This window comes from Salmo trutta, chromosome 17 (genome assembly GCF_901001165.1).
Source record: "Salmo trutta chromosome 17, fSalTru1.1, whole genome shotgun sequence".
Classification (NCBI taxonomy): domain Eukaryota; kingdom Metazoa; phylum Chordata; class Actinopteri; order Salmoniformes; family Salmonidae; genus Salmo; species Salmo trutta.
This window is the reverse complement of record NC_042973.1, coordinates 33,875,129-33,889,451: the sequence shown is the minus strand read 5'-3', so window position 1 is coordinate 33,889,451 and position 14,323 is coordinate 33,875,129. Positions and strand designations below refer to the sequence as shown.

Genomic DNA, 14,323 nt, shown 5'->3' with positions numbered 1-14,323 from the left:
AGAGGAGCGGGAGAAAGTGAGAGAAAAGAGGCGAGAGAGAAAGAGAGAGAGAGCTCGGCAACTCACACACATCCAATGCACACACAGAAACAAGCCCAACAGGACCTATTAAAACCCATGTATGAAAACACTGTTTCCTTTGTGCCATCTACATTTTCTATCATCGGCTGCCGCACTCATGTAGATCAAGAAGAGGGTCATGGTCCATCAAGATGATGGGCTTCTCTCCACTACAGCTATAGCTCTCAAGATGAGAATAATTATATGAGTCATATCAGAGCCATTCAGTGATGACACATCCATTCACTGAGTACATGCCCATGCCCGTCTGTCGGTACTCACTATGAGCGCTGTATGGTTCTTGGTGCGGACAGCCTTGTGCAGGGCAGTGATGCCGTCTTGGGTCCTGAAGTCCAGGTGAGCTCCTCCACTCTTCAGCACCTTGATGAGCTCTGCACAGCCCTCCAGCTGAGATGCCATGGTCAGAGGACATTCTACAGCACACAGGGGGAGAGAAGAACCCTGTTTAATATGCAACAGGACAGCTTTCCAGTGTACATTGTGGATGGTACTGAGACAGAAGCATGTGTTCTGCATTAGGATTGACTTTCAAATGTAGTATGGTAGAGGAATGCAGTGGAGTGTAAATGCACATACATTGACCCTCCCAAACTATGGAGGACCTCAGATTAGATTCGATTAGATTGGAATCATGTTTTTAATCTCATCATATCCCATTAATCTCATGATATCTCATTCTCATTAGTAAATGCTGTCCTTCTCATACCAGTTGATGAATAAATGTCTGTCTGGTGCTTTCCTCTATCCTTCAAATTAAGTCCCTGAAGATCCCATATCACATGAAATTATCAGACTGACACTTTAGTACATGTCTTAATCCCAGTATCCATACTGGCAATCATTATATTATGGCCACCTAATCATCCCTAGCTTCCAACTGATTTCGACAAAGCAACACTATATGTACAAAAATATGTGTACACCCCTTCAAACTAGTGGATTTGGCTTTTTCAGCCGCACTTGTTGCTGACAGGTGTATAAAATCAAGCACACAGCCACGCAATCTCCATAGTCAAACGTTGGCCTTACTGAAGAGCTTAGTGACTTTCAATGTGTCACCGACATAGGATGCCACCTTTCCAACAAGTCAGTTCGTCAAATTTCTGCCATGCTAGAGCTACCCCTGTCAACTGTAAGTGCTTTTATTGTGAAGTAGAAACATCTAGGAGCAACAGTGGCTCAGCAGTGAAGTGGTAGGCCACTCTGGAGCAGTGGAAATGTGTTCTCTGGAGTGATGAATCACGTTTCACCATCTGATGGACAGGAGAACGCTACCTGCCTGAATGCACAGTGCCAACTGTACAGTTTGGTGAAGGAGGAATAATGGTCTGGGGCTGTTTTTCATGGTTTGGGCTAGGCCTCTTATTAGTTTGAGTGAAGAACAATCTTAACCTCTCTGGGCTAGGTGGGACGTTTGCGTCCCACCCTAGTCAACAGCCAGTGGAATTCCGTGGCGCGAAATACAATTACCTCAAAAATGCTATTACTTCAATTTCTCAAACATATGACTATTTTACATCATTTTAAAGACAAGACTCTCGTTAATCTAACCACACTGTCCGATTTCAAAAAGGCTTTACAACGAAAGCAAAACATTAGATTATGTCAGCAGAGTACCCAGCCAGAAATAATCAGACACCCATTTTTCAAGCTAGCATATAATGTCACAATAACCAAAACCACAGCTAAATGCAGCACTAACCTTTGATGATCTTCATCAGATGACACTCCTAGGACATTATGCTATACAATATTACAATGTAGGCTATGTGTTACAGCACTACTTTTGGTGTATGTTTTGTTCAATCAAGCATTGGCGAAAATCTGATATCAACTTTGGAGGGGACAATTACATGACATTTTCTCAAGAGCAATTCCTGAGGGGGACACCAAAAGTAGTGCTGTAACACATAGCCTACATTGTAATATGGTAAATGTATATTGAGGAACCAAAGAAATAAGGTGTTTGCCGTACTCCTAACTACCGGTACCGAAAACTACACAACTAATCACAACAGCAATACCATTGCCTTTAACAAATCTTAGTTCAGTCACCAGTTTAAGTTGAGAGTGGGGGTATCCATGGCATTTTCCAATTATGTTCCTATTTTACAAAAAAAAAAAAAATTGAGAACCTTTCATAATGTTGCCAAACAAAGACTCAACAAAATTACCTGAGACTCCCTGTCTCTGCCAGTCTGTCCCTGCATATCTGTCCCCAACTCTGCTGTCTGTGTGCCATCTGTTGCCTGCTCTGCCTAATGACATCATTGTGAAACATTTCCATTAGAATTTCATTTCTTTCTTATGAACATTTTATCAACTAGTCTTTGAGATATTAGGCTACTAGGGTTCTTACTAAGCGTTTTGGTGTATTGAAAATACTCTGATGTCCGTCTTTTATTTTTCTGCCATTTTTCTACCTGGCTGGCTGGCTGGCTACACACACAGTGTGTAGGTTATTTACAGTAGGAGATGGGCTTCTATCATCTTCAATCATTCTATTTGGGCTTCGATCTAAAAGGTAGCTAGCAAATGTGAAACGGATTAAAATGACAAGAGTTGACAGCTGTATGAGCTCACCATTTACACAACATATGCTGCAACCTTTTGTAATTTTAATAGTTTGTTTCATATTGGCTGGCTTCCAACAATAGCTGAATTTGCAAAGCTAGCGAGCACCAATTCAGTTTCAGTGGTGTTTGCTATAATCTTTGCTACCCGGGTTAAATAAAGGTGAAATAAAATAAATTAATAAAAGTTCACTTGCGACTACTTAGCTTTTGCAACGAGACCATTAAATATATTTAAGACAATGGTAGAAGAGAGTGTAGTTCTGTTCAGTTTGGATTTCAGTTTATCGCTAACCTTATCACAGGGACTTTGAAGCACTAACTTACATCATCTGCATGCTGATTCCATCTTTGATGACGCCACATAAATGGAATAGCTAGCTTAATAGTTAATATTTGCGCGCTAGCTCTGCATATTCAGCTAGTGTATGTGCGCGATTGACTGGATTAACCTCACGTCAGTTACGTTCATTAAGTGCCTTTCAGACAGTAGATACGACCTCTCTGTTACCTAGCAAGCTAAGGAACTGGCAGTGGATCAAACCATTGTGGGGCAAAGGGTGGGGGGGTTGCAATCTTTTGAAACTTAAAAATGCGCTATTAAGTGTCTATAATCAGCACAATTGTTTTCAGTGCGTATTATTAATATTATTTAAATTACATAGTTATGTTTCAGTGATATATTGGGGGGGACAAATCATATTTTTCCCAGGATGGGGGGGTCGTTTTCCCCCCGTCCCCCCCGGGATTTCCGCCCCTGCAATCAAGTTCATATTTATATCAAAAACCAGCTTTTTACATTAGCATGTGACGTTCAGAACTAGCATTCCCACCGAACACTTTCGGTGAATTTACTAAATTACTCACGATAAACGTTCACAAAAAACATAATTATTTTAAGAATTATAGATACAAAACTCCTTTATGCAATCGCGGTGTCCAATTTTAAAATAGCTTTTCGGTGAAAGCACATTTTGCAATATTCTGAGTAGATAGCCCAGCCATCACAGGCTAGCTATTTTGACACCCACCAAGTTTGGTACTCACCAAACTCAGATTTAGTATAAGAACAATTGGATTACCTTTGCTGTTCTTCTTCAGAATGCACTCCCAGGACTTCTACTTCAACAACAAATGTTGGTTTGGTTCCAAATAATCCATAGTTATATCCAAATAGCAGCGTTTTGTTCGTGCGTTCAAGACACTATCCGAAGGGTGACGCGCCGGCGCATATCGTGACAAAACATTTCAAAATATTCCATTACCGTACTTCGAAGCATATCAAACGCTGTTTAAAATCAATTTTTATGCGATTTTTCTTGTAAAATAGCGATAATATTCCGACCGGGAGAAGTTGTTTTCGTTCAAAGACTCAAAGAAGAAAATGGACTCTTCACGTGCACGCGCGCGCCCGTCTCATTGTTCTCAGATCGACCACTTACCAAATGCGCTACTGTTTTTCAATCAGTAACTTCAACGTTCTGGCGCCTTCTGAGAGCCTATGGGAGTCTTAGAAAGTGTCACGTTACAGCAGAGATCATCTGTTTTGGATAGAGATGACAAAGAAGGCCAAGAAATAGTCAGAGAGGGCGCTTCCTGTTTGGAATCTTCTCAGATTTTGGCCTGCCATATGAGTTCTGTTATACTCACAGACACCATTCAAACAGTTTTAGAAACTTTAGGGTGTTTTCTATCCAAATCAAACAATTATATGCATATTCTAGTTTCTGGGCAGGAGTAGTAACCAGATTAAATCGGGTACGTTTTTTATCCGGCCGTGCAAATACTGCCCCCTATCCCCAACAGGTTAACGCTACAGCATACAATGATTTTCTAGACGATTCTGTGCTTCCAACTTTGTGGCAACTGTTTGGGGAAGGCCCTCTCCTGTTTCAGCATGAGAATGTCCCCGTGCACAAAGCGAGGTCAATACAGAAATGCTTTGTCGAGATTGTTGTGGAAGAACTTGACTGGCCTGCACAGAGTCCTGACCTCAACCCCAGCGAACACCTTTGGGATGAATTGGAACACCGACTGTGAGCCAGGCCTAATCACCAAACATCAGTGCTCGACCTCACTAGTGCTCTTGTGGCTGAATGGAAGCAAGTCCCTACAGCAATGTTCCAACATATAGTGGAAAGCCTTCCCAGAAGAGTGGAGGCTGTTATAGCAGCAAAAGGTGGACAGACTCCACATTAATGCCCATGAATTTGGAATGAAATATTCGACGAGCTTGTGTCCACATACTTTTGGTCATGTAGTGTATATGGAATTGTTTTAAGAAGGACATACCAAGGCTAATTTTGCTATTTGATTTAGAATTTTAAGACCCCTTGAAGTACAATAAAAATATAGAAAAAAAGTGATCAAAACATATTTTTGGCCTTATTGCTACAGTATTAGCCCATGCAAACACATTGAATAACAGATGACCTACATGGAACAACAGATAATCCCCCAAAATAAATCAAAAGGAATTTTGTTATTGTTATATTGTTATTATTTTTTTTATTTGAAAAAATTGTATACATGTATTTAAACCCTTATATTTGGCTCTGAACAGTCTCCATATAGACTTCCATACATTTTTTTAACTGGTACCGGGGGACCTTCAGACGAGTCTTGTGTCATGAGGGTGTTCGTGGGAGTCTCATCTTCCGTAGAGGGGTCAAAATAGTTTGCAGACCAAACCGTTCCGACGATACAGACGATTTTGTGAGAAGACAGATTTTCGGGGTGTCTCATGGTCTGACAAACATCGCTCTAGCTCTGTCACATGTCACCATAGATGGGGAAGTGCGACATAGATGGATGTGGTGGATTTTTATGGGGATAAAAAAAAGTTTAATAGATTTTGCGGGGGTGCGGACATCGACCGCAGGGGGTTAACTTGTAATATAGCAAAAATAAAGAATAACAATGACTATAGAATCCCTATTCTGTGCTTGAGAAATCAATTAGTTGTATACAAATAAATCAAAACATTTGATTAAGAAGGCCTTCCCCTTTAAAATGACTCTGATTAGAGTGATAAAGGAAGAGGGAAAAAAATATTTCCTTTTCCAGATGAATCCACTCTCATGCTTTTCAAGTGATTCATTTAAGAAGACAAATATCGTGCCTGTGACGGCCTCGTCAGTGAAATTACTTTGTGTGAAAAACATGATGGAGTTGGTATTTATCAAAACCAGACAGTGACAGATAAGAGTGTCCGAGTTAGCAAACAGTCTGTGTGTGTGTGTGTGTGTGTGCGTGTGCGTGTGCGTGTGCGTGTGTGTGTGTGTGTGTTTGATTTGATGATGATGCAACTAAACACAAAGAAGCAATTAATGTCATAATATCTTTTTACATTTAGTTTTCTCTTCATCAAAGACAGTGCATGGGATGAACTGTGGGTTTAGTACAGGGTTTCCCAAACTCGGTCCTCAGGACCCCAAGGGGTGCACGTTTTTATTTTTGCCCTAACGCTACACAGCTGAATCAAAAAAGTCTGCTAATCATCAGATTATTGTTAGGGCAAAAACCAAAACGTGCACCCCTTGGGGACCTGAGGACCGAGTTTGGGAAACTCTGGTTTAGTATATTCACAAACACGTGCACACACAGACAACGAAACTAGCATTTCAAACAAAATTAACAAAATGATCTTGTAATTGATTTTCCATTTGTTTGTTCTCTCTCTCTCTCTCTCTCTCTCAATTCAATTCAAGGGGCTTTATTGGCATGGGAAACATATGTTATCATTGCCAAAGCAAGTGAAGTAGATAGTATACAAAAGTGAAATAAATATTAAAAATGAACAGTAAACATTACAGTCACAGAAGTTCCAAAAGAATAAAGACATTACAAATGTTGATTATGCATATATAGAGTGTTGTAATGATGTGCAAAAGCTTAAAGTATAAAAGGGAAAATAAATAAACATAAATATAGGTTGTATTTACAATTGTGTTTGTTCTTCACTGGTGGCCCTTTTCTTGTGGCAACAGGTCACAGATCTTGCTGCTGTGATGGCACGCTGTGGTATTTCACCCAGTAGATAAGAGAGTTTATCAATATCTGGTTTCTTTTGTGGATCTGTGTAATCTGAGGGAAATATATGTCTCTAATATGGTCATACATTTGGCAGGAGGTTAGGAAGTGCAGCTCAGTTTCCACCTCATTTTGTGGGCAGTGTGCATATAGCCGGGTCTTCTCTTGAGAGCCAGGTCTGCCTACGGCGGCCTTTCTCAATAGCAAGGCTATGCTCTGTACATAGTCAAAGCTTTCCTTAAATTTTGGGTCAGTCACAGTGGTCAGGTATTCTGCCACTGTTTACTCTCTGTTTAGGACCAAATAGCATTCTAGTTTGCTCAGTCTTTTTGTTAATTCTTTCCAATGTGTCAAGTAATTATCTTTTTGTTTTCTCATGACTTGGTTGGGTCTAATTGTGTTGCTGTCCTGGGGCTCCGTGGGGTCTGTTTGTGTTTGTGAATAGAGTCCCACGACCAGCTTGCTTAGTGTACTCTTCTCCAGGTTCATCTCTATGTAGGTGATGGCTTTGTTATAGAAGGTTTGGGAATCGCTTCCTTTTAGGTGGTTGTAGAATTTAACGGCTCTTTTCTGGATTTTGATCATTTGTATCGGCCTAATTCTGCTCTGCATGCATTATTTGGTGTTTTACTTTGTACACGGGGGATAATTTTTGATTTTTGGTGTTTGTCCCATTTTGTGAGTTCTTGGTTGGTGAGCAGACCCCAGACTTCACAACCATAAAGGGCGATGAGTTCTATAACTGATTCAAGTATTTTTAGCCAGATCCTAATTGGAATGTCAAATTTTATGTTCCTTTTGATGGCATAGAATGCCCTTCTTGCCTTGTCTCTCAGATCGTTCACAGCTTTGTGGAAGTTACCTGTGGGACCTTTGGTCTTACTGAGATTTACTGTCAGGGCCCAGGTCTGGTGGAATCTGTGCTGAAGATCTAGGTGCTGCTGTTGGCCCTCCTTGGTTGGTGACAGAAGCACCAGATCATCAGCAAACAGTAGACATTTGACTTCAGATTCTAGTATGGTGAGGCTAGGTGCTGCCGACTGTTCTAGTGCCCTCGCCAATTCGTTGATATATATGTTGAAAAGGGTGGGGCTTAAGCTGCATCCCTGTCTCACCCCACGGCCCTGTGGGAAGAAATGTGTGTGTTTTTTGCCTATTTTAACTGCACACTTGTTGTTTGTGGACATGGATTTTATAATGTTGTATGTTTTTCCACAACACCACTTTCCATCAATTTGTATAGCAGACACTCATGCCAAATTGAGTCAAAGGCTTTATTGAAATCAACAAAGCATGAGAAGACTTTGCCTTTGTTTTGGTTTGTTTATTTGTCAATTAGAGTGTGCAGGGTGAATACGTGGTCGTACAATAATTTGGTAAAAAAAACATTTTGACAGTTGCTCAGTACATTATTTTCACTGAGGAAATGTACGAGTCTACTGTTAATGGGGTCAAATTTGTCTTCACTTTTATGGATTGCGGTGATCAGTCCTTGGTTCTAAATATTGGGGAAGATGCCACAGCTAAGGATGATGTTAAAGAGTTTTAGTATAGCCAACTGGAATTTGTTGTCTGTATATTTCATCATGTCATTGAGGAAACCATCAATACCACAGGCCTTTATCGGTTGGAGGGTTTTTATTTTGTCCTGTAGTTCATTCAATGATCTCTCTCTCCCTCTCTCTCTCTCTCTCTCTCTCTCTCTCTCTCTCTCTCTCTCTCTCTCTCCCTCTCACCTCACTGGAGGCTCTCAACAAATGGCTGCACAAACATTTGCATAAACATGAGGAGATTAGCATGAAATAATCCAGCTTTACCCAGCATGCATTGGTATGGAGCAGAAAGGGCTAGACGGAAATCGCTCAGCAGGCAGCCAACCCGAATAATCACAGCCGAGCTTGTTATCTACCTCTATCTGTCCGTCTAAGTGTTTACTTCAGTCTAAGTGTTTACTTCTATCTGTGTATCTGTTTGTATGTTTCTGTGTCAGCCTGCCTGCCTGCCTGCCTTCCTGCCTGCCTGCCTGCCTGCCTGCCTGCCTTCCTGCCTGCCTGCCTGTCTGCCTGTCTGTCTGTCTGTCTGTCTGTCTGTCTGTCTGTCTGTCTGTCTGTCTGTCTGTCTGTCTGTCTGTCTGTCTGTCTGTCTGTCTGTCTGTCTGTCTGTATGATTGATTCCATAATATCCGGGGCCTCATTTTTAAATGTTGCGTACTTACAAAATATACCCCAAAACATGCATGCGTCAGTGTTCCCGCAAAGTGTCATTTATAAAAACTGAAATTGCCATGAGAATTTCCTTCCCTCTCCCAAACTTTAGACCGTGCGTATGCACATTTTCTAGTGATTGTTGTATTACAAGCAGGCAAGTATGTTTTTGAGCAAAAGGTGGATATGATGAAAAGCTTATTCATAAAAACATAATAACAAGATGCAGAGAAGAGCGTAAATCGGCTATAATAATTAATAATTACACATAGTATTTTATTTCCAATTTATTTTCATAACCACTGCAGAATAAATTCCTCATCTTTTTTTGGCCGTGATGGGTTCATATTCCTGAAGTAGCCATACAACAAATTACCATGTGCATCTCTCATTTAATTGGAACTATAATAGCAAAGTAAATAGATAGGCTATGTATTTCAAGTTTTGCTGTATGTGATCCCATGGGCGGCTCGGTTTTTAGTCTACAGTAGAATTTAACATGAACATCAGTTTATCTTTTACTTTTAGTATGTATGCTACTACTGTATGTAGCCTACTGTAATTTCAATTTTTACATAGTCCAGCATATTTAGGTTGGGGGAAAAGTTGATGCAGAACATTGCTGAATTCAAACGTTCTGCTCTTTCAAAAACTGTCACATTCCTTTGCCAAATACAGAATAAATTACTACAAAAGATTAAAACTTTCTGCCAACACAGTCAATAGGCCGGTAGTTTATGTAAAATATTTGACAATATGGGCAGGCTACAATATTGCTGTGCAATATGCTAGGAGTGCAACATCAAAGCATTTTTAGCCTAATCTAGGAGCCTATACCAGCAGCACATAAAAACACAAAAATATACTACCATTCAAAAGTTTGGGGCCACTTAGAAATGTCCTTGTTTTCCATGAAAACATACATGAAATGAGTTTGAAAATTAATAGGAAATATAGTCAAGATGTTGAAAAGGTTATAAATAATGATTTTTAATTGAAATAATTGTGTCCGTCAAACTTTGCTTTTGTCAAAGAATCCTCCATTTGCAGCAATTACAGCTTTGCAGACCTTTGACATTCTAGTTGTCACTTTGTTGAGGTAATCTGAAGAGATTTCACCCCATGCTTCCTGAAGCACCTCCCACAAGTTGGATTGGCTTGATGGGCACTTCTTACGTACCATACGGTCAAGCTGCTCACACAAAAGCTCAATAGGGTTGAGATCCGGGGACTGTGCTGGCCACTCCATTATAGACAGAATACCAGCTGCCTGCTCCAATTAAGCACCGTCCACAGGGTATGGCATGGCGTTGCAAAATGGAGTGATAGCCTTCCTTCTTCAAGATCCCTTGTACCCTGTACAAATCTCCCACTTTACCACCACCAAAGCACCCCCAGACCATCACATTGCCTTCACCATGCTTGACAGATGGCGTCAAGCACTCCTCCAGCGTCTTTTCATTTTCCTGCGTCTCATTTTTCTGCGTCTCACGAATGTTCTTCTTTGTGATCCGAACACCTCAAACTTAGATTCGTTTGTCCGTAACACTTTTTTCCAATCTTTCTCTGTCCAGTGTCTGTGTTCTTTCGCTCATCTTAATCTTTTCTTTTTATTGGCCAGTATGAGATATGTATTTTTCTTTGCAACCCTGCCTAAACAACTTCTTCACTCGCTTTGAGGACAATACAGCGCCACAGACACGGTCCGTTACCAAAATCTGCAGACTCTTCTTCACTGCAGCCAATGTGAGTAAAACATTTAAACGTGTTAACCCTCGCAAGGCTGCCGGCCCAGACGGCATCCCCGGCCGCGTCCTCAGAGCATGCGCAGACCAGCTGGCTGGTGTGTTTACGGACATATTCAATCAATCCCTATCCCAGTCTGCTGTTCCCACATGCTTCAACAGGGCTACCATTGTTCTTGTTCCCAAGAAAGCTAAGGTAACTGAGCTAAATGATTATCGCCCCGTAGCACTCACTTCCGTCATCATGAAGTGCTTTGAGAGACTAGTCAAGGATCATATCACCTCCACCCTACCTGACACCCTAGACCCACTCCAATTTGCTTACCACCCCAATAGGTCCACAGACGATGCAATCGCAATCACACTGCACACTGCCCTAACCCATCTGGACAAAAGGAATACCTATGTAAGAATGCTGTTCATCGACTACAGCTCAGCATTTAACACCATAGTGCCCTACAAACTCGTCATTAAGCTCGAGACCCTTGGTCTCGACCCCGCCCTGTGCAACTGGGTCCTGGACTTTCTGACTGGCCGAGAATAGGAAACAACATCTCCACCCCGCTGATCCTCAACACTGGGGCCCCACAATGGTGCATTCTCAGCCCTCTCCTGTACTCCCTGTTCACCCATGACTGTGTGGCCATGCACGCCTCCAACTCAATCATCAAGTTTGCAGACAACACTACAGTGGTAGGCTTGATTACCAACAACGACGAGACGGCCTACAGGGAGGAGGTGAAGGCCCTCGGAGTGTGGTGTCAGGAAAACAACTTCACACTCAACGTCAACAAAACAAAGGAGATGATCGTGGACTTCAGGAAACAGCAGAGGGAGCACCCCCCTATCCACTTCGACGGGACAGTAGTAGAGAAGGTGGAACGTTTTAAGTTCCTCGGTGTACACATCACGGACACACTGAAATGGTCCATCCACACAGTCAGCGTGGTGAAAAAGGCGCAACAGTGCCTCTTCAACCTCAGGAGGCTGAAGAAATTTGGCTTGTCACCAAAAACACTCACAAACTTTTACAGATGCACAATCGAGAGCATCCTGTCGGACTATATCACCGCCTGGTACGACAACTGCTCCGCCCACAACCGCAAGGCTCTCCAGAGGGTATTGAGGTCTGCACAACGCATCACCGGGGGCAAACTACCTGCCCTCCAAGACACCTACACCACCCGATGTAACAGGAAGGCCAAAAAGATCATCAAGGACAACAACAACCAGAGCCACTGCCTGTTCACCCCGCTATCATCCAGAAGGCGAAGTCAGTACAGATGCATCAAAGCTGGGACTGAGAGACTGAAAAACAGTTTCTATCTCAAGGCCATCAGACTGTTAAACATTGCCACTTTATATAATGTTTACATACACTACATTACTCATCTCATATGTATATACTGTACTCTATACCATTTACTGCATTCTGCCTTTGCCGTTCAGCCATCGCTCATCCATATATTTATGTGTACATATTCTTATTCATTCCTTTACACTTGTGTGTATAAGGTAGTTGTTGTGAAATTGTTAGAATACTTGTTAGATATTACTGCATGGTCAGAACTAGAAGCACAAGCATTTCGCTACACTCGCATTAACATCTCCTAACCATGTGTATGTGACCAATACAATTTGATTTGATTTGATTTAGAAGGCCAGCATACCGGAGTCACCTTTTCACTGTTGACGTTGAGACTGGTGTTTTGCAGGTACTATTTAATGACGCTGCCAGTTAAGGACTTGTGAGGTGTCTGTTTCTCAAACTTGACACTAATGTACTTGTGCTCTTGCTCAGTTATGCACCGGGGCCTCCCACTCCTCTTTCTATTCTAGTTAGAGCCAGTTTGCGCTATTCTGTGAGGGGAGTAGGACACAGCTTTGTACAATATCTTCAGTTTCTTGGCAATTTCTTGCATGGAATAGCCTTCATTTCTCAGATCAAGAATAGACTGATGAGTTTCAGAAGAAAGTTCTTTGTTTCTGGCTATTATGAGCCTGTAATCGAACCCACAAATGCTCCAGATACTCAACTAGTCTAAAGAAGGCCATCTTTATTGTTTCTTTAATCAGGACAACAGTTTCCATCTGTGCTAACATAATTGCAAAAGGGTTTTCTAATGATCAATTAACCTTTTAAAATGATAAACTTGGATTAGCTAACATAACGTGCCATTGGAACACAGGAGTGATGGTTGCTGATAATGGGCCTCTGTATGTCTATGTAGATATTCCATAAATAATCAGCCGTTTCCAGCTACAATAGTCATTTACACCATTAACAATGTCTACACTGTATTTCTGATCAATTTGATGTTATTTTAATGGACAAAATGTTTGCTTTTCTTTCAAAAACAAGGACATTTCTAAGTGACCCCAAACTTCTGAATGGTAGTGTATTTTGATAAACAAAATATTGAACGACAATTTGTATTTGCACAGAAGTGTGGGCTGTAGCATATAGCCTACTTTTAAATTGTTTTGAATATAGGCTACAATAAATCTTGCAGAACTGCTATAGGCAACATGCATGTTTAGTTTGAAAAAGTCACTGCAAAATATAAAAACATTATTTTTTATTTTATTTTATTTTTTATTTTATTTCACCTTTATTTAACCAGGTAGGCTAGTTGACAGCAAGTTCTCATTTACAACTGCGACCTGGCTAAGATAAAGCAAAGCAGTTTGACACATACAACAACACAGAGTTACACATGGAATAAACAAACATACAGTCAATAATACAGCAGAAAATAAGTATATATACAGTATGAGCAAATGAGGTAAGATAAGGGAGGTAAGCCAATAAAATAGGCCATAGTGGAGGTAATTACATTTTAGTCATTTAGCAGACACTCTTATCCAGAGCGACTTACAGTAGTGAATGCATACATTTCATTCCATACTGGTCCCCCGTGGGAATCAAACCCACAACCCTGGCGTTGCAAACACCATGCTCTACCAACTGAGCCACACAGGACCTAATTATGATATAGAAATTAAACACTGGAGTGATAGATGTGCAGAAGATGAATGTGCAAGTAGAGTAAAATAAATAAATAAATACAGTATGGGGATGAGGTAGTTGGATGGGCTATGTACAGGTGCAATGATCTATGAGCTGCTCTGACAGCTGGTGCTTGAAGTTAGAGAGGGAGATATAAGACTCCAGCTTCAGTGATTTTTGCAGTTCGTTCCAGTCATTGGCAGCAGAGAACTGGAAGGAAAGACGGCCAAAGAGGAATTGGCTTTGGGAGTGACCAGTGAAATATAGCTGCTGGAGCGCGTGCTGCAGGTGGGTGTTGCTATGGTGACCAGGGAACTGAGATAAGGCGGGGCTTTACCTAGCAGAGACTTGTAGATGACCTGGAGCCAGTGGGTTTGGTGACGAGTATGAAGCGAGGGCCAGCCAATGAGAGCGTACAGGTCGCAGTGGTGGGTAGTATATGGGGCTTTGGTGACAAAACGGATGGCACTGTGATAGACTGCATCCAATTTGTTGAGTAGAGTGTTGGAGGCTATTTTGTAAATGACATCACCGAAGTCAAGGATCGTTAGGATAGTCAGTTTTACAAGGGTATGTTTGGCAGCATGAGTGAAGGATGCTTCGTTGCGAAATAGGAAGCCGATTCTAGATTTAATTTTGGATTGGAGATGCTTAATATGGGTCTGGAAGGAGAGTTTA

The 14,323-nt window shown here is 41.3% G+C and overlaps 1 protein-coding gene across 1 annotated transcript in view; it reads right to left on the bottom strand.

Moving 5' to 3' along the window:
• Positions 1–300: 300 nt before the first annotated feature.
• Positions 301–14,323, bottom strand: part of LOC115152086 (SH3 and multiple ankyrin repeat domains protein 3-like) — a 168,863-nt gene continuing 154,840 nt past the window's right edge. Inside the window, exon 5 of the mRNA XM_029696595.1 lies at positions 301–494. Coding sequence (XP_029552455.1) covers positions 304–494 — 191 coding nt within the window. The 3' untranslated portion in view covers positions 301–303. The remainder of the gene's footprint in view (positions 495–14,323) is intronic.